Source organism: Pseudorca crassidens, chromosome 17, assembly GCF_039906515.1.
Source record: "Pseudorca crassidens isolate mPseCra1 chromosome 17, mPseCra1.hap1, whole genome shotgun sequence".
NCBI classification, from domain to species: domain Eukaryota; kingdom Metazoa; phylum Chordata; class Mammalia; order Artiodactyla; family Delphinidae; genus Pseudorca; species Pseudorca crassidens.
In genome coordinates this window covers 30,798,114-30,820,435 of record NC_090312.1, presented here as the reverse complement: position 1 = coordinate 30,820,435, position 22,322 = coordinate 30,798,114, and the positions used below count along the sequence as shown (strand labels likewise).

The window sequence follows — 22,322 nt, the reverse complement described above, 5'->3', positions numbered from 1 at the left end:
TAGGGGTTATAGTCATTTGCATGAATAAGACTCCTTGATATATCAAGTCATGAGAATGTAAGAGGAGTGTATATTTTAAGAAGATGTGCATTTCCCAGTGAGCAGATCTTATTTCTAGGCATAAATATGTTTGTTTAAATATCCACATGTTCCATGTTACAAGACCATTATTCTTCCTCAGCAAACATGGAATGTCCAGAACCAGATTTCCATTTAAACACTGTATCTAAAACTTGCATGACTATCAGGGCACACATATATTCCTAATGTTAACGAGGAATCTCTCTGTGCTATATACAAAGTTACAAAATGAGTGATAAGGCAGGACCTACCTGGTAAATGCTGAAGAGCATTTCACATTTCTTATTACAAAATGCACATGTTTACGGATGACCCAACTGAAAACACAAAGTCAGACTCAGGTTGCTTAAAAGAAAAAAGTATACCACATGAGACATATAAATCAGCAAATATCATTTAACATACCTAATGCCTCTCTGAACAGAGAGGGCTCTTGGTATCTAACCGATTCCTCAAGGAGATCGATTCCTCAAGGAGATGCCTTATTTTCAAAATGGAACCATGGAGCTTAATTTATTCAGTGGGATTCACTTAATTTGCAAGAATCAAACAGACTTACAAGGACAAAATCATTCCTTTATGCAAGTGTGTACATAACACAAATAGAATAGTGCAGTATACATCTTGCCTGAGAGTACAAGTGTATATTTTTAAGTGGTTGAAAGCTTCAATGTAAGGCTTAGCCTTAGACTTAATAAGTAATTTGACTCAATTCTCTAATACATTCTGTACCATATAACGTGTAAATGTGTAGGGTATACCAATGAATGGAAGACAGAATGGGGCTCTTTACCTCTATCTGAATTAAGAAATTTTAAAGCACCTTAGGATTGTCCTTTCCTCCTCTCATTTGAAAAGATGGGAATGAAGTCAATCTCATCTTATGTAATATTGGGAATTACTCTTAAAGTCATCTGAAGTTAACAGCTCCAGATATCACAAATATAAAAATTTTCAGTCACAATTTTATATTTTTTCAATAATACTTATTACCTGAGTAAAGCACTCTTGTAATGTCCCCCATTCTAAAATATCAGTGTTATCTTTGATAAAGATTTCTGTTTTATTTTTATTTGCCTAAGCGCTATTATGATTTTCCTGTAGGATTTCATCTGTTACCTAATTCTCTAGCTGATTTCCCCATCCTCTAATTACTGAGAGCCACTCTCCCTACCACCCCAGCTTTTAGTCATTTCCCCTCTCATAATGCAACTAACTGCAGAAACCAAAACCATTTTCTCATCATTACTACTGTTTATGTCTATATCCTTCAAATTTTGACATACGTTTCTATCATCTTGTCACCTTTCCTATCAAATTGCATTGCCTAGTGAGTAGCAGGACCTGTATCACACTTACTTATGAATCATCCATCTCTCCACCCATTTATTCAGGAGAGATGCAAGGAATTTACTGCAGCATAGAATGAACAAAGTTCAGGAAGAAGACTAAGTCATGATTGTAATAGAATTGCTAGATTTAGGTATGGCTAGAACACAGAGAACCACGGAGAAGATTGAGAGAGATGAAACTAGAGCAGTGAGCAAGACGCAGCTTAAGTAAGATATGGAGTTTGAACTTCATTCTGAGGGTACTTTGGGGCCATTGGTGCCTTTTAACCAGGAGAATGGTATGATCAGGTTTTGACTTTTGTAAAGCTCTGGTTGCCCAATGTAAATGCACTGGGATAGATATTAAGATCTTGCAAAGTAATTTCATATGTATTGTGACATATAACTTCCTTAATCTCTCTCCCATATGCCTTCCTGTTGTCTTTGCTACATCAAATCCTGAAGAATTTAATCCTAGTTTTATGTTCTACAAAACTAGGTCACCCATTCACCTTCTGTTTTATAACTTACCTTTCTGTAATTCTTAAATAAAATTCTTTAAATATATTTCTTCTTTTGAATAAAAAGAATAAAATCAACTGAGGATCGTGGACTACCCCAACCTAATTTCTATCTGTAATTCACAATCAGAGCTTTCAATATCAACCTATCCACAAAAGTAGAGAAAAAAGTAAGAAAGAAAAATTGGTATGAAATAAATAAATGACAACCTCATGATAAAAATCGTTTCAGAACTGGTCTTATCGAAAGGTAAGTGCTTGGGTGGTAAAATGTGGTTACTGAAGGAAAAACTGTGGTCCAAAATAATATTTCTCCTAGGTTTCCTTTACCTGCCGATTCCATTACTATTTCTAAAGGCCTATCCATATTTACCTTGCCCTGAGAACACTTTGAAAAGTGATGGAAATTTTAACATGGTCAAGTCCCCATCATGTTCATTTCACTCCTGCTTATTTGTGTTTGGCTTCAGTCTAGATATATCTATTTTTCTTAAAAAAAAAAAAAAAGCTTATATTACCTTGATTATAAAAATGACACATGCTTATATTATACAATAAATACAATAGGCATAAAAGAAAAAATGCAAAAAATACCAATTCCAACATTCCATTCATTAAAAATGAATCACTGTGAATGTTTTGGAGGTACTCCTGGCAGTGGTCTTATGCATGTACTTACAAATATACAACCACCTCTCCACCACCTACTCTCCCCACACTATGTCAGGGCTTTAATATATATGTACAGCTTTTCTAAAATGAGAACAATAACAGTATCTATGTACAGAGTTGAGAGGATGAGATAAAATAACACCTTTACAGTGTCTGTTCTAGGCTTGGTACATACTAAATGCTCAAAATATTAGCTATTATTTTCTATTGCTATAATTACTCAGGTATATAAACCTGTTCACTCAAGATTTTGTAGGAATTTTCCCTTGTCAAAATATGATTTTTAACAGCTACAGTCATGGTGTCATTGACGACATGGTCATTGATCACATGATCCTGGGCTGGAGTGTCTGCTGGTTCTGCCATTTACTGCTTGTAGGAGCTTGTGTGTGGTTTCCTCATTCAAAGCTGTGGATAACATTGCTTACCTTTCAAATTTTTTTTAATATTAGAGATCATGTGTGCAAAGTATCATAGTAAATATCAAATAATAATAATATCTATTGTTTCCAATTCCTGTTGTAATACCTGCAATGAACATGTTCATATATTGTTTTTTCCTTCTTTTCAATTATTTACTTGGGAATGATTCCCAGAAGTAGGATTACTGAGTCAAAGGGTTTAAAAAATGGTTATGTTCTTTGTATTTACTGTTATGCTGTTTTCCACTAAGTTTGAACCAATATATAATGTAACAAGCAAAGCACCTCATGTATTTAAAGAATGTTCCTATACCTGTTTCATTCAAGTCCAGATCCTATGGTCATCAGTTAAGAAAGGGAAAATCTTGGATGGATTTTATTGCAGAAATTCCAAACTGCTGGGAATTGAACAACGCTGCTAACTCATTTTACATTTGGGAGACCACCAGTCAGCCATGCTCAATAATAGCTTTCAGAAACATCTGGATTTAAACTTACAGTCTAAATATGACAGGTTAAGTAGTATATAGTTATAAAATAGCTTCATGCCTTGATTCTCAAAAATTCACTGAGATGTTTACAATTTTTAAATGATCAGAAAATTTTCAAACAATGTAGGCATTAAGAATCACATAAACTATACAGTACATTAGTTTGATATTATGGACTTCTGGTTGACTTGGAGTTTAGAAAGGCCCAGAGGATTTTTACAAATACTATTTTGAAGGTAAAAAGATCCTTACTAATCAATATTTTACTCAAAGGAGTACAAAGATATACGCAGTCTTCAAGTTACATTTATTGAATTTTAATGTATGTAAAAATGAAATATTTATCTTACAAGAGTAGAGAAAGGTAGTAAAAGTAATGGCTTAAAAACCAAAACTTATGACATTCAACCCGTATCATGAGCCTTACTGGGAGGCTAGCTTCTGGAAGGCAGAGCTCATGTCTAATGTATTACTGTAGTGTATTATCATAGTGATGGGTACCATAGTAAGCCCTGCACATATGTTTAACTTTCTCTAATATATCACCCACAAATTTAGTGGCTTGTAACAACCATTCAATTATGCTCATTAGGCTCACAGACTCTAACGGGTTGGGATTTCAGACAAGGTACAGAGAGGATGAGTTGTTCCTATTCCCTGATGTCTAGGACTTTTAACTCCACATATGGAGGTAACAGAGTGAGTGGGGGCTGGAATCATCTGAAGTCTCATTTACTCACATGGCTAAGGCTTGGGTTGGAATGACTCAAAAATGGGGACGTTCTAACCAGAGTACCTACACGTGGCCTTTCCATGTGGTTTCACCTCCTTAGGATATGGTGGCCTTAAGGTAGCTGGAGTTCTAACATGGCAGCTCAGGGTTCCAAGCATGAGTACTGTAATGAACAAGATGGAAACTGAGCTGCCTTTTATGACTCAGACAGATTCAAAGGGAAGAGAATTCTTTATGGAATGATGTCATGTAAGACATAATACTGTTTATGACATAATATTATATATATATATATACACACACATACATATATACAATAGTATAACCATCTTTGGAAAATACAACCAACAATTACCCTCCAGAACTGTTTTCTATCTATTCAACTTACACTCTTCCACCTTGTTAAATTAAAAAGTTGCATTTTCTTTGCATAGTTTTTTGGTTCTAAATTTTAAAACTATTTAAAAAATTTTCAACTACATCTCCCTCAAAGATTCTGAGTGTCCACTAAGTGGACAGGTAGGACTGGTGTGTCTTTATGGTAGAAAATCACCTCTTTGCCATTGATTTCTCAATTGCCCAGTAATCAGAAAAAGACTAAGCATATATTAATCTCATTTTCTACAGGGGATATTTTGTATCTGAACAGAAGAGAAATCCTCAAAATATTTGGTAAATTATTTGAAACAAACAATTTTAAAGTATGCTTATAGAGTTTTATTTAATTATTTTAGTTGCCTTGATATCATTTTTGGTCATGACTTTCAAAGTTAGATACAGTGGAAGACATTTTTAAAAACTAGAATAATATATAGGGATATTTTATGCTCAGGATGATTAATTTCCATAGTAACCTTTATCCCCAGAAAACTGCACATATTTGATTTGTGAACTCGAAGTACATAAGCTTTAGTCGCTTATGAAACATAATGGTCACAAAATAAAGAGTTTCCCTTTCTCTCTGACATGGAGACTTCTTAGCTCCAATATGTACTCAAGTCTCAGTTAAGAGATTTTCTGAGGGCTGAGTGTGGGATTTCCACTTCTATTGTCAACTTTAATCATTTATTTGAACCAAAGTCTCTTTAGTCCACTAGTTTATCTTGACTGTCAGTAAGAGATAATGAGTGTTTCACCTTCATGAGTGTTTAATAATTTTCTGTTCCTTTTTCTAAGCATAAACCTGGGATCGATGATTACTTGTATATAATTGAGAACTAAAATAAAATAACTTAGAATTAAAATTACATATGGCATATGGTCATTTTCCCAGAAATACTACAAACAGGACTCTAATTCACTAGTGTTGAACTATTAAGCAATCTCCTCTATTGAAAATATTTTATCCCTGTTTGGTCTTTAACTGAAATAAACACAATCTAGCACTAGGTTGTGTTTATAAGCAAAAATGTAGATAAACTAGTTTAAAATATTATCTTTATTTGTATGGTCATATCAGAGTAACCTCAACTGAGGCAGTTTGTGTAAGCAGCTCACTTACTTGGAAAAATGTAAAAACCGGAATTAATTTTTTGCCTCTGACATATTTTTAAAATTAAATAAAAATTTTTATCCAGTCAGGAGTGGTTCCAGGAAATAGTTCTCCTAAGAACAGTAGCTTTCTTACAGCAATTTTTATACATGCATGGCAAATTATTCTGATCTCCAAAGAAGGTTATTTATTCTGCATATAGTCTCTAAAAACTTAGAGGAAAGTATCATTCATTTAAGCCTCTTCCACATGCTCCATCATTCAAAATTTGTTTTAATTTGTGAAGGAGAAGTGAAAGAGACATGAACAATGAAGAACTTTAGAGTTAACCACTCAGAATACCTGGGTTCAAATTCTATATCTATCTCAAAGTAAATATGTAACCTTGTAAAAATTATTTGATTTCACTGGTCCTCAGCTTGCTTATCTATAAAATAGATAAAATAAATAAAATAGATAAAATAGATATAATACCTACTATTTATAAAAATATATGTGCTTATCTGTTTGGATGTTGATACTACTTAACCAAGGTAGATTTATTAACAACCTATTTGTTACTAAACACCTTTCTTAATAGAATGTCATTTTCATACTTGCTTTTGGGACAGAACATCCAATATCCATTGCCCTCTTTGCAGATAGATTGATTTATTTCATACACAAAGCAATAGCAATTTCAAAGGCAGGAAATGTGGTTATGTTGTATGGATGAGATAAATCACACCATAATCGTGTGTCGAGATAAAATGCAATCTATATGACTAAATATGGGAGGTCACTTCCCAACTTCTATTAATAGGTATTTGCTATATTGTCAGCTTTTTTTTTTTAACATCTTTATTGGAGTATAATTGCTTTACAATGGTGTGTTAGTTTCTGCTTTATAACAAAGTGAATCCGCTATACATATACATATATCCCCATATCTCTTCCCTCTTGCGTCTCCTTCCCTCCCACCCTCCCTATCCCACCCCTCTAGGTGGTCACAAAGCACCGAGCTTATCTCCCTGTGCTATGTGGCTGCTTCCCACTAGCTATCTATTTTACATTTGGTAGTGTATATATGTCCATGCCACTCTCTCACTTTGTCCCAGTTTACCCTTCCCCCTCCCCGTGTCAAGTCCATTCTCTGGTAGGTCTGCGTCTTTATTCCCATCCTGCCCCTAGGTTTGAGAGGAGATGAAAAGTATCAGATACAATAGACGAAAAGTGAAAAATATGGAGAGAATGAAGAAAAAAAATCTTAAAATTGAGAAAGCTGTAATCCTTAACTTAATACTTTCCTGCGAATTGGGAAAAGGTCCTTGTTAGTCATCATTAGCACTGTAATCCTTCAGACCACTTCACTGACCAAAAAATTGCCCCCAAATAGTTTGAGCACCACAGAATGCATTTATTCCTGTATATATCCTACCAGTATCTTTGGGGCACCTACAATGTCGACATGCCACACACTGGTGATCCTTAGCACTCCTTGGAGAATTCAGGTCAAGCAAGGGGATACATAGTGAGTTTTGTTTTCTTATTGTGTTTTAATCTGTCCCACTATGCAAAGGTAGATGATGAAAAGGTATGTCTGAATTCTATTTTGTCCCCACCCCATTCTGTCGTCTCTCCTCTTCTGCACTCCATGAAGAACAATGGACAGAGGGAAGTTAGGGTAACTTGGAGCCTTTCTACCTCATGCAATTGATATTTACCCGTCATGAAGGCAGCAACCCTCAAAGCCCAGGCATCTGAGTGGTCAGGCCTCTGAGATCAGGAAACAGAGAGGAAGAGTCATCACAATTGCTTGCAAGTAGCAGTGTTTTGATCTTGAACCAAAATACCAGAAATGTTTTAATTAATTGGGACAATGATAAATAAAATAGGAAGTGAGATAAGAGGTCGTTGCCTGAGAAAACAAGGCTTTTCTTCTCATATTTACAACTCTCTGAATGACCCACAAAAGAAAGTACATGCAAATAATATTGTAAGTTCCAGGATGTGCTTTTCCAAGAAGGATTGCCCACAGAAAAATCCAAGAGGGAGGTCATTAAATTGAATGGACAATATTTAGAATAGGCAGCTTCACCCCATGTAAAGCAATTGCAAGCCTTTCTTTGTGTTTTAGAAGTTTTTAGATAAATAGTCAGATTCAATTAAGCTCTGTAACTTCGAGAGATGGTGCTTCTAAGGATACAGGCAGGAGGAACTGCAGACGTGGGATTCCTTGGTCTGTTAACAGACCTGTGGGAGGGCAGAGAGAATTGGGCTATTGTGCTTCAATCAGCAGCATAACCTACATGTCACAGTCAATTTAACCACGAAGCTTTAGAATTGGGATGAGGACAAATGACTGTCTGAAGCAGAACTTGAGAAAGGGGCAACTCATTTAGTGTGAAAGAATTAAGGGTTAGACGCAAACACCACCACAGAAAAACATTTTAAATAGACTTAAGGTTTGAAGATTGATAAGAGAAGATATCATAAAAGTTGCTGTAGCTAATTCCATAGTTGGTTAAGAGCGCAGGTCATAGAGCCAGACTGCTTGGGATTGGGAACTGGTTCTGTCATTGAGTCACTGGACAATGCTGGGCAAGTTACTGCCCCTCTCTGTGCCTCAGCTTTCTCATTTGCTATGTGGGAAAATTATAATATTATCTACCGAAAATATTCAATGAATTAATACATTTAAAATTCTTCCAAAGGGCCTGATAGCTGGTAAAAGTTCTCAACATTTAACTATTACTATAACCCAGAACTGCCCCCAAGGAATAACTAATATTTACTTAACACTTACTATGCAATCGCACTTATGCAAAGTAATTTATGTGACTTACGCTTACTTTTTTTTTTTTTGTGGTACGCAGGCCTCTTACTGTTGTGGCCTCTCCCGTTGCGGAGCACAGGCTCCGGACGCGCAAGCTCAGCGGCCATGGCTCACGGGCCCAGCCGCTCCGCGGCATGTGGGATCTTCCCAGATCAGGGCACGAACCCATGTCCCCTGCATCGGCAGGCGGACTCTCAACCACTGCGCCACCAGGGAAGCCCACTTACGCTTACTCTTAACAATCATCCTATAATGTACGTACTATTATTACCTCATTTTACCAGTAATGAAAATGAGGCACGGAGAAGTTATGAAACTTGCCTAAGGTCACATAGCAAGGAAGTGGTGCTGTCAAGATTCATCCAGGCAGTCTGGCTCGAGGTACAACATACTTCATCACTGTGTGGTACTGTCTTTAGACTTGACATAGGAAATAGAGGACACAAACAATGCATTTGCTTTCATGTCTGTCTATTTCAATGGGTTTAGGTTTCTCAACCACAGGGGCTATAGTGGATTTATCGCCGTCGCCCAGTACCTAGCAGACCACCTTGTACACAGTGCATATTTGATTAGATAACTGGCTAACTGACTGCCTATCCTTTGTTAATGGCAGGTGCTTAGCTCCATGACTCATGCCTGTATCCTAAAATCCCGTGGCAGAACTCACTGCCATCTCTTATGAAGCAGTCTTCTTGACACTACTATAGTCCTGTGGGCCCTCACTGCGCCCTCCAGCCACCAATAAAGGGACAGTCTCTGGTCTCCCTGTTCATTCGCCCACCCTCTTGTCCATCCTCTTTCTAACACTTCCACTCCAAGGCCAGTATAAGGAGCATCACATAGGACTTTAATGAAGACAATACCAGAGGAAAGAAGAGGAATGAGAAGGACCCAGGCCTGGAGTAAGGTCCTCTGAGTCCTTCTGTCTGTCCAGCTGAGGACTGCCTCACCATCTCTCTTTTTTGGTTTTCAAGCCTCAGAAGTCTCCAAAGTGCAGAATGGGCAAACTGGTGTTTGAGAAAAAGCAGGCCACTAGGAAGCCAGAAAAAAAATTAGAACTTTCATTTCTAATATAATAAGCAAGTTAATAATAAATTCATATAGAGCTTCCCTGGTGGCGCAGTGGTTGAGAGTCTGCCTGCTAATGCAGGGGACATGGGTTCGAGCCCTGGTCTGGGAAGATCCCACATGCCATGGAGCGGCTGGGCCCGTGAGCCACAACTGCTGGGCCTGCGCGTCTGGAGCCTGTGCTCCGCAACAGGAGAGGCCGTGATAGTGGGAGGCCCGCGCACCGCAATGAAGAGTGTCCCCCGCTTGCCACAACTAGAGAAGGCCCTCGCACAGAAACAAAGACCCAGCACAGCAAAAATAAATAAATTAATTAATAAACTCCTACCCCCAACATCTTCTAAAAAAATAAAAAAAAAAAAATAAATTCATATAAGGCCTGACTTTGGAGCCTTCACCCCATCAGTATATCAAATGGCTCTGCATTATTCATCTCTGAAAGAGAAAAAGTGCCACAGAGTTAATGGAATTGAAGGCATTGCCTTCATATGATTGTTCTCTTTCAGCGTATTGTCATATGTTGCAGCTTAGGTGTTTTGGGGAAAGTGGATTCAAGAATGATTTTTATCTATTCTTAACTGAATTAACTTTCACAGTCCAGACAGTGTCTTTAAAAATGCTAAATAGCCAGCATATATGAAAAAGAAAATGGCAATTCTGTTAAGTGTCACATACTATAAATAAAAACAAAGATTAGCTGAGTAGATCTAACAAGAATCTTTGAAAATTTTGAAAATACTAAAATGCCTACTTAAAATTCATATTTCCTTTCACTATCCTTAACAATGAATTCTGTTCTTAGTGAAAATTGCAGCTTGAGATATTAAGTAATCAATGTAATTCATGTTCCTAAATTTAAAACAGAGAAGTATAAACTATCATGAAATTGGACAATTTAGAAAACAGATAAGTTATAACAATTTGCCACTAATTATCCAAGAATTGTCTATTATCTTAACATATTTGGGTCATGTTAAATATGGGTAGGCCTCAACACTTCTGAGTCTAGAACAACCTGCATTTATTATTTTTTTTGAACAACCTGCAGTTTTTTCTTAAACTGCTTTGTATATGGCAGATTTGGACATTCTTACATCAGCCTGCCAATAAATATTCAAATTTTCAACTGCTATGTTTCTTTCTGTCTGCCAGTAGATTGGTTTTGGCAACTTTACCGACCTAATATTTGATTATTTGAAAGTTTCACTGCAGCTATTTTGAACATATATTTCTTTGTACACATAAGGTTCCTTGAAGGATGTCTCTGAGAAAAGGGCTGAGGAACAGGGTCATGGTGGGGCCTCACTCCAGTTCTCCTCTAGCCCCTTGATTTGCATTTAGATTACATTTTAAGCTTCTGCCTAATAACTTGTTTGGAAATTGGGTTCCACTGCTAAGAAATATTTACAGTTCATCAGCTCATTTGTTAAAAATATTAAACTTTCACTCTATTACTGACATTTAAAAGTTATTAAATATTCAATTTATTCAATAAATTATTCATTAATACTATATTAAACCTACTGCTTATTATAGCTCTGTTCTTGATATTTAAAAACTGAGTAAAATTGGAAAATAAAGAAAAGACTGGTGATATTAGTAATAAAGATACAATTTTCGCCTCTTATGTCTGTGCACTTGAGGTAAGGTAGATGTAAGGTCTTCTGGGTACAGCAAATCAAATTTTTAGCTGCAGTAAATACCCACTGCATTTTAATCTAGTCAACACTATAGTAATAGTGAAGATAAGAACAGTGTTAAAGTGTTTTATAAAATCTTGGAATTATCTTTAAAGGTTTAGAAATGAATTAAAATTTGGGATTTTAAAATATTTATTTTGGGACTTCTCTGGTGGTGCAGTGGTTAAGAATCTGCCTGCTTATGCAGGGGACACGGGTTTGAGCCCTGGTCCAGGAAGATCGCACCTGCTGTGGAGCAACTAAGCCCGTGTGCCAGAACTACTGAGCCTGCACTCTAGAGCCCGCGAGCCACAACTACTGAGCCTGCATGCCACAACTACTGAAGCCTGCATGCCTAGAGCCCGTGCTCCACAACAAGAGAAGCCACTGCAATGAGAAGCCTGCGCACCGCAACACAGAATAGCCCCCCCTCACCACAACTAGAGAAAGCCCGCGTGAAGCAACAAAGACCCAACGTGGCCATAAATAAGTAAATAAATAAATATATAAAATATTTATTTGTTCTCTGGGAATGGAAACCCTCCAATAACCTTTTTTTTTAATTGAAGTATAGCTGATTTACAATGTTGTACTAATTTCTGCTGTACACCAAAGTGACTCAGTTATACACATATATACATTCTTTTTTTTATATTCTTTTCATTATGGTTTATCCTGGGAGACTGGATATAGTTCCCTGTGCTATACAGTAGGACCTTGTTGTTTATCCATTCTAAATGTAATAGTTTGCATCTACTAACCCCAAACTCCCAGTCCCTCCCTCTCCTTCCCCTCCCCGCTTGGCAATCACAAGTCTGTTCTCTATGTCTGTGACTCTGTTTCTGTTTTGTATATAGGTTCATTTGTGCATATTTTAGATTCCACATATAAGTGATATCATATGTGATTTATCTTTCTCTTTCTGACTTATTTCTCTTAGTATGATCATCTCCAGTTGCATCCATGTTGCTGCAAATGGCATTACTTTGTTCTTTTTTATGGCTGGGTAGTATTCCATTGTATATATGTACCACATCTTCTTTATCCATTCATCTGTCAATGGACATTTAGATTGTTTCCATGTCTTGGCTATTATGAATAGTGCTGTTATGAACAGAGGGGTGCATGTACCTTTTTGAATTATAGCTTTGTCCAGGTATATGCCCAAGAGTGGGATTGCTGGATCATATGGTAGTTCTACTTTTAGTTTTCTGAAGAACCTCTATACGGTTTTCCACAGTGACTGCCCCCATTTATATTCCCACCAACAGCATAGGAGGGAAACCCTCCAATAATCTTTAGGTCTAGTTTTATAACTCAACGCATTCAGCTTTCATAAACAAAATAGAGACTATCTGTAAAGTGTGCACCTTCCTAATAAGTTAAACTACACATAAAATGAAACTTTAAAATATACCACCTTCCAAAATTATCATCAGCCGTTCCACAGAAATATACAGTAATTTTACCGATATGATGCCAGTGAGTTTGATGGCTTCCATGTATATATTACTAACAATTCAAGATATTCTCACTTCATTTGCATTTTATTAATAGTTCAGCTACCGAGTTACTTTAGACACAGCTTGATGCTAATTTGCATGCACTTTCAATAGTTCAACACGAACTTCAATACATGCCAATGTAGACCTGTAGTAAGTAAGCTGTATAATCATATAGTATATATATTTTACTACATTTATTTTGCTCTATATTCTCCAGCACTTACTGCCAAAAGAAAAAATCTGCATATGCCCAAATACATTATTGATGAAATTATTAGCTACCAGTAGGGTCGTATCTGGCTTTATATGTTTTTCGTCACTTTCTTGGTTAAATATTACCTTTTCATTTGTTTAAAGGAAGAAATCAGATCATTTGGATAGGCAACAAAGACTAAACAAGGCTGAAAACCTCTCACTTCCAATATTTCTATTTAAGAATTAGAGAAGAGTGTTTAGGGACAGAGCCTCCAAATATAAGAAAAGATGATCCACAGAGTGCTTCATTCTTTAGAAACCTCATTGATAAGGGAGGGGGCACATCTTTTGTACACTTTGTAAAGAGATTTAAACACTAAGAGGCCCTCCTTCCCTCAGACCATGGGGCTAGAACCAAAGGGAGTTTGGAACTTCCCAACTTCATAACAAACGATAATCTTGTATTGGAACAAAAGGCAAGGCTGACTCAGAATGTTATTAGGGTTGTGCGTGTAAGCAAATGACACAATATAGCTTGTGGTATTAAAAAAAGAATAGAAGAAGACAAGGCCCAGGAAAAGGCTGTTTATGTTTCCACACAGAGACAAGGCATGCAGAATGAGAAAACAAAACCTCCTTAATTAGCAAATTATAGTACAGGGGCTGATAAACCTCCGTATTTTGTAGCTGAGCATCCCACTTGTTGCTTCTCCCCTCTCATCATCTACGTAAGTGGGAACACTTGTCATATTTATATCTAAAACAAATGACAGAAGGAGGAAAGGTTTCTAAATAGACTGAATGTAAAAGGCTGAGTCAGAGTCCCATTTCTATGAAAACAGAATGCCTCTGATATTTTGTCAACCTTCTTGCTAATGCCACAACAAACAGGATGAAACAGGCACATAAAGCAGAGGACCCCCGGGCACCCAGACTCATCTAACCAGAGGCTGCTGATTTGTATTGTTATTCAGGTGCTTTTTCTTTTTTAACGTGTGTCTGTTTTTGGACTATTTCTCTGTTCACATCAAGTTGGGCAGGGGGGGAAAAAAAGACATGAAATTTCCCTGCCTGTACTCTAAAATGTCACCTCACAGCATGTCCCAATACCACACCAAGAAATGGCTTAGACAGGCTCTATGCCAACTGGCACGGACCTGAAGATTATTTGGCTTCTTGGAAGGTCATCTTTTTCCCACACAGCAAACCTCACAATTTACCTTGCAATGGTCTCAATGTTAATACTGTATTCATTTTGTGATATAGAACAGGGGTCAGCAAACTTTTTCTGTAAAGGGTTGGATGTCAAGTTTTAAGCTCTGTGGGCCTTCTGGTCTCTGTTGCAACTACTCAAGTCTGCCTTTATAGGAAGAAAGCAGCCATAGACAATACATAAGCAAATGGGTATGGCTCTGTTCCAATAAAACTTTATTTACAAATGGATGCACAGTATCCATCAACACTCAAGGAATGAGTGTGGTTGTATTCCAGTAAACCTTTATTTACAAACATAGGTAGCAGGCACAATTTAGCCCAAGGGCCATTGTTTGCTGACCCCTGTAACAGAATATGGAAACTCAGGACTAATTAAAATTTCTCCCATTACATAGCTTGTAGGGTAATGTATAGAACATAGTTAAGTCTCATTTTCATACATATATTTAATTTTAGTCAAAATATGCCCATGGAATTCATTCATTCCTCTAGTCATTAAAAAGAAAGTATTCTTTCCAACTACGTTCCAGGCATTGTGCAAGAAAAGTAGATCTGCTATCTGCTATCAAAATAATACATAAAATAATAAATAAGAACTAGTGAAAGAGACAGGCACAGTCTCTATCTCATAGCATACAGGGTCTGGGAGAATATATTATGCAAATATTTACCGAAGTCTACTATGTGTCATGCACTCTTCTAGGGGTAAGGTGTACTGCATGCAACAAGATGGACAAGGACCTCTTGTTGTGTTTACATTCTTAGTAGAGGTAGACGGAATAAATTATATGACAAACAATAAAAGGTCACAGTGGTAAATGCCATGAAGAAATAATACATATATTATGATAGAAAATCACGTAGCAGAGTGGGGGAAAGTGGTAGATAATGGTGCTCAGTGAAGACTTTCTGAGAAGATTTCTGAGCAAAGACCTGAATGAAGAGAAAAAGTCATTCATGCCAAGATCTGGGGCAAGAATTTTCCTAGCTAGGCAAACAGAATGTGAAGTCCCTGAGACAGCAAAGAGCTGGTCTGCTGGAGATATAACAAGAAGGCTAAAGTCATTTAAGTGTCTGGAATGAGGGAAAGGTGGTAAATGAGGAATCCAGATAGGAGTGTGGGGGCGGATCATATAGGACCTCATGGTAAAGAATCTGGATCCTTTTCTCATGTAATGGAAAAATGTAGGGGGATTTTAAGGAAAAGAATGGTATATTCTCATTCATTTTAAATTATTGAACCAATAATTACATATGAATGAGTACTACTAAAAGAAAGCTCAATGTGAAAGCTCACAGTCAGGAGTAAGAAAGGCTGCAATCACCCATAGAAAAGAACCTACTTGCCATGCTCCTAAAACCTGACATCCACCAATGGAGACAGTTTGCGGGAAGGCTTGCTCCTTCCTGCAGAGAAATCCAAAAGGTTGTTATAGCTCCAAATGTCAACTTCTGGGGCCCAGAAAGTCTTTATGCCTTCTTGGATCTTTCAATTCTACAATATAACGAGCAAATAATAAAACCTAACTATTCATTGAAAAGTTAATACAGAGGCATTAACTAAAGAGCTCTACTTAGCTCGAAAATCAGGGGTTACTCTCAAATGAAGTTGGTGGAGAAATTTCTACAACTGAGTTTAAAAGACAATTATTCCTATTAACCTTTCTTGGCAATTGTCATTTTTTTCTATCTCTATGCATAAATCATATATGCATATTTTCTTCAAATTTAGTGACAAATTTTTAAAAACATACTGATCAATTGTCTGCTCATTTTACACACTCTAGAAATCCCCTCACATGTGCAAATAAAACAGAGAGTATCCTCTCTGGCTTAGTTTTGCACAGTCACCAGCCACAAAAACAATGCACAGATGAGAAGTAAGTGTTAGTTACTTAGATTCACATGTTCACATATTATTATTACAAATATATGTAAATATATGCCACTCCTGTATGCAGTAACTGTTTGCCTATGGGTCTGGAAGTATAAAATTCTTTTTCATCCCACAGGATGACCCTCAAGTAACTTAGAAGCAAACTTTAACATCTGAAAGCAGTTGCAAGGTCCCTTAACTTGCTTTATTTTATACATGGCACCACACACTTGAACATGTGATGTTTTTATTTTTATATTATGATAACAGAGATATTATTCAGACACTTAATAAACATCTTTGGGGATATAAAGATGGATAAAGAGACTTTTGCTACGCTCTACGGACTCACAGTCTAAGTAGGTGAACAGCCCTCAAAACAAATAATGAAAATGACAACAGCCACACAACATGGAAATGCAGTGCTAACATGATACATGCAATGTGATAACACTGGAGAACTCAGCCTTTGAGGATAAGTGGAGTGTGGGTACATTTCATGGAGAAACCAACAACAACATGACTCTTAAAGAATAATTAAGAAGACAAATGAATTCATAGAAGTTTTTAAGATCCTAGACCATTGGCTGAATACAATTTGGATAATTAATACCACATATTCTAGACTCAATATCTTTTTAATTAATATTAGGACAAAAATAATTGCATGATGTAGTTGAAGGGGAGCAGAATTTGTCATGCCAAATTATGAATTTTTGGCATAAGGATTATTTCAGGCTGATACTTTTAAGAAACAGCAGACATAGGAAAAGCTCTAAAAACCAAGTCGAAATTAGCCTTCTATAAGAGAAATTTACATTTATAAGGGAGATCTCCATTTGTAAGGGTGTCTCACTCTCTGTACCTCCAAGAGGAAGATGACTAAACCTCTAGCAACTATCAATGGAGAAGGCATGGACTTAAATCTTCATAACAACCATACTCTTGTTTACTATGTTTTACCTGAAAACCTGGCTCTCCCTACCCAACATCTTCTTTTGTCTTTAGCTGGAGACGGTATTTAAGGTGGAAGCTTGGGTCATTTGGGGGAGTTACTCAATTTTCCTGGGCATCTCCCATGTATACAGGAGGTATACATGTTATTAAACTTCTGTTTGTTTTTCTCTTGTTAACATGTTTTTTATTATAGAAAAGTCTCAGCCATGAACCAGAAGGGTAGAGAGAAAATTATTTTTCCTCCTCCACATAGTCCTTGCTTAAAAGACAACTTAAAATCTACTTAGGGAAGGAAGGTATATATCCAAAATGTTAACAGTACATAATAAAATGTAGATTGCAACACACAGACAAGGCATCCATTTATTCAATCAACAAACATTTATTATCTATCTGCTATGGATGATATACTACTCTAAGCCCTGGGGAAATGACACTGGACAAACACACATCACTGGCCTCATGAAAGTCACCTTCTATGAGTAGATATTAATATGAGTTAATATGTGTAATACAAGGGCTTTTAAAAAGATTATCATCATCATTAATATATTTCAGGTAACTGCATGCCAGATACTAATTCTCTGAAGAAAAGAATACAATATTCAAGTAGAGGATGCTGTTAGTCAAAAAATGCTGTCAATAGAAAAATTTAGCCAAGCACTTCATTAAAAGTATTTCATTTATTAAAATATTCTGGATCGTAATTCATAACTACATTTCTTACTAACAATCAATTTGTCAATTTTAGCTAGTGTGAAATGCTTATAGTAGATAGATTCTTGTTCTCTGTTACAAGGCATATTTTTTTTTAACTCAATGTATTTATACTTTCAACCAAAAAAAGAAAAGACACCATTTGGCAAAGGCAAAACAGACTTTCTAAGCATTCCCCCAAATTCTAATATTTTAAATCCGAATGTTTTAAATACACATATTTGTGAACTTTGGGTATATGAGAGAAAGAAAACAATAGTTCAAGAAGCACAGGGGCTTCCCTGGTGGCGCAGTAGTTGAGAGTCCGCCTGCCGATGCAGGGGACACGGGTTCGGGCCCCGGTCCAGGAAGATCCCACATGCCGCGGAGCGGCTGGGCCTGTGACCCATGGCCACTGAGCTTGCGCGTCCGGAGCCTGTGCTCCGCAGGGGGAGAGGCCACAACAGTGAGAGTCCCGCATACCGCAAAAAAAAAAAAAAAAAAAGCACAGGATGTGGAGTAGACATTAAACAACAGACATTTCTGTGTAATAGAAAGGTAGAAAGGAATCACAAGAAAGTGGCGAAGACACAAAGGCCTTTGTGTTTACTGTCACTATCCCAAGATCTGGTCACTCTCTGGTAATGGGTATGGTTTGCTAATAATTCTGAAAAGAGCTATATGGTGGAAGAGAGTCAAACCTAGACATATAGCCCAGGTGTTTCACCCAATAAAAATGTGATTTTTTGAACAATTATGTATATTGCTTTTCCCTATCTGAAAAGTAAGGATAATGCTATAAACCTATCTCACATTGGTGTTAATCGACAAGTTATCATGGAAACCTGATCTCCGAGAATTAAATCCATCGCATCAAGAGACCAGTGCCATAACAGTTCCAGTACTTACAGTGACCAACACATCCTATGCCCTGCTGACCACCTTGCTTATCATCTTATTCAGTTGTAAGACCAGAAAAGTTGAGAAATGAGATTGGAGAGTATAAGTTTCATAAGGTGACTTATAGTGACAGTCAGCGTTTTCTGAAGAATATTTAAAAGAACCCAGTTTACCAAACATCGAGGAAGGTAATAGATTAATATAAATTATCATCGATCTGCTTCTAGCATTGATAATACACATTCAGCATCAAAAAAATTCCTGATAGTGATGATATGAGCTGCATAATAATCATATGCTTTGATTAATTATTTTGTTGAATAAATGGATGAATTATTTACATTTACACTGATAGCCTCAGTTGCTGCAGTGCATTGCTTCTTATCCTAACACAACTACTGGGAATCAAAATAGAAGTAGTACAAATTATAGTATTAAGCATACCAAATGGTTACAATAACAAAGATTTACATTTGAATTATCAAAATAAGTACCTTACATGAAATTTAGAACTTGAAGTATGGAAAACCTCTAATTAAGGGAAATTTATGAAAGCCTTTAGCAAGTTCTTTGCTGAATGCATTTATTTGGTTTCTTGATCCTCCAACCAATCACATTAACAATGACAAAAGACGTGCAAATTTAAACGGACAATAGTCAAGCCAAACTGCTCTGACTCATACCAACAGGGACATTTTCAGCATATATTCGGCTTGATTCATGCTAGCAAGGGTCAATATAACCAAAGAACATTTTCATAATTATGCCTGGCTATAATCTGAAAACTATCTCATAATCATTGACCAAAAACAATGCAAACAAAAATCAAATTTATTTCAAACATTAACATGTGAAGCCTGGGCATGATTTAAACCAGCAGAATCATGTATTTACCCTGCTACTGCTTAATAACTGCACAGCAACAAAAAAAATACGCATTACTATGTTTAAATCACCATTTTGATTGTATATTTTAAGCAAACAAAATATTACATTTTTGGTAGAATAGCTCATTGAAGACAATTTGGAACTAAATTTCCCTCTCCACCTCCCTCAATGAATTCGGACTAATTTATGATTAAATTCTCATTAAAAACTATATGGGCGGTATATTGAGAATAGTAATAAGCTATTCAACCAAATTCACTTGTTCACGACGGAAATAAGTTCTGTGAAAGGAAAAAAAATATATTCTATTATAAACTGCTGCTGTAATTAGTGCCTGAAATTTAAGCTATATTATCAAAAGACTGCAGAATTCTCCTTGCTTGCTATTATTTTGCCTATGTATTTTTTCACCTGTAATCTACAATAGAAAGATTAACTAAAATTCCAGGTTTGGAAACTCTAAAACTACTAAGTTTTAGTTAATTTGTCAAATAAAATAACAGTGATCTTAGTTCAGTCCCTAGTGGACAAAAAGTAAAATAACTATTACTCGGCATGATTCAGCAGGAGATGATCTAAGTGAGCGTGACCACACAGGAACAAAATAGAGCATCTGTCCTTTCCCTATCTTTTATCTTCTTAAAGGGTTTGTTCTGACTAACTTAAAGAAGACTAGACTCCTTGCGTTCCTACCCATACACACCAACTGAATTTTTAGCAAAGATCCCTGGGGGAGAAGCTTTCCACAAATGGGACATTGACATTGCCACCTTTCCAGTGATATATTTGAATACACTTGTTATCTGCTGCTTACCTGTTACACAATTAAACAGAGAGTAAAGAGGGAATGAACTGCAGAAAGTATGTTATTTCTTTATAGGCATATTTTCAACAAAAACTTTTAAATGATTTATACAGAAATAACTAAATAAAATGTTTAATTTGATTTTTACAAATTGGGATTTAAATGCATACTCAACATAAACATTTATCTGGATACTTAGACTCCCATATTGCACTGTGTTTAACTACAATGTCCTGAGGAAAGAGGTACTTCAGGAACATACCAAAGCCTACATGTTGTGTTCAGCCCAAATCTGCAGGTGCATATCTTCGGGAACAGCCACCACTGGCTCAATTTCTCCTTTCATAGTGGGTAAACAACCTCTTCCTGATGAGTTCACATTAAAATAAATCTTCCTGATTTTTTCTCAAGGACAGAAGAAATATATGACAGAAATCAGTCCTTTACTATACTACTACTTGCTGAAATTGTTACCTTTATATACTTATTCAAGTTCTCCAATCAAATATCATATTTTGTATTTACTCTCATTTCATATTAACTTTACTAGAGGTTGAAAAATAAGTATCTGGTGATGATTTTCTGTCCTAGCTGAAGAAAATTTCTTGGTGTAAAATCGATATGATCCTAAACTAGTATTGTCATTATTACTTTATTTTTCACTAACTTATTCAATTTTTTAAGTTGGATTTTGATAGAAAACTTAAGCTAAATTTTAAATAAGGGAAAACCAGAAACGTGATAAAATGTGCCAGTATTAGGCATACAAAACGGGGTGCCACCACACCTTCAGAGGCTTGCACAAGCCTAAAAAACGTTTGCTCACCCGTGAAGTCACAGGGAAAGCGCCGTCTTGCATTTGCAAACACTGCCCCCCTGGAGCAAAAGGTAAACACACACATGCTCCCCTAAGGAACTCTAAGTTAGCTGCACTGCAAGAACAGAAAAGGCTCCGTGCATTTAGAAACTGAAAGCAATCACTTACTTTTTGCAGCCACTGAGTATAATTTTCCATCACATGCTCCAGATGTTGAAGTTTCTGGGAAGAGAAATCCTGTTCCACGTGTGGAGCATCTCTCTGCAGAGCGTTTGTGTTGTACTGGTCTGTCGTACTCTCACGACAGTTCCCGTCGTGTTCTGGAAGAATGAAAGTGTAGGCACACTGCCCATGCTGAATCCGATTATATCTTCTCCCACCGTTTTCTGGACTTCGGCGCTGGTTGCTGCACCCTATGTGAGTCAGAATAGCAGCGAGGAAAGCAAAGGAAAGGAAAACTGTCATTGTACTGCCAGCACTCTCTTTCCGTGCCTCTCGCAAAACTTGCTCCTTTCTTCTGACCTTTAAACTAGTTCTTTATTTCAGGTAAAACTGCTTGTTTGTTTGACTTTTTCCCCTCTCAAAGAAAGCTTTTGTAGAAGAATCACAGAAAACTAGCCATCTGTTAGCTTTGTTCTAAAATGTTATTTTTTTAATTTCACTGTAAAGATAGTTTCCTTAGTTAAAACTTGAGATATTTATTGCATAGTAGCTGAGATTTATGGTTTCCTCAGTGTAACCGTTCAGCGTGTAGCCTGCCTGAGTCAGCTGCGTGTACATATTCTAGACCCTTTCCTCTACCCTATCTGCTGCAGATCTGCTATTTTCTCCCAGACCTCAGTGAGTTTTATTAAGGTTGCACATCCAAGCCAAGCTGGAAGCAGGCAGCCTTTCACAAGATGACTTGACAAGAATGCATGAGTGTGCCCCTATGCTAAGAATTGCTGATGGCTTGGAGCGGCTGGATCGTCTTACAAATTGGCTAGATGCGCATGACCTCGATCATGTATGGCCCTCCCGCCCCTTCCGCAGACAACTGCCTTGAGCCTTTAGGATATTCACCGCAAATCAATAGAGCAGTCCACCTTAATACACTTTTGGTGTGCATGCTGACCTACTAAAATCTAGTAAACTAACAGCATGTTTTTAAAGTTCTACTT

At 36.7% G+C, this 22,322-nt stretch overlaps 1 protein-coding gene across 2 annotated transcripts in view; it reads right to left on the bottom strand.

The window, feature by feature from the left end:
- The window catches only part of ANGPT1 (angiopoietin 1), a 249,948-nt gene extending 227,868 nt beyond the window's left edge, over positions 1 to 22,080 (bottom strand). For both annotated transcript variants that reach the window (XM_067711490.1, XM_067711492.1), the window contains exon 1: positions 21,331 to 22,080. In XM_067711490.1, the coding sequence (XP_067567591.1) occupies positions 21,331 to 21,627 (297 nt within the window). In that variant the 5' untranslated portion in view covers positions 21,628 to 22,080. The remainder of the gene's footprint in view (positions 1 to 21,330) is intronic.
- Positions 22,081 to 22,322: the final 242 nt, after the last annotated feature.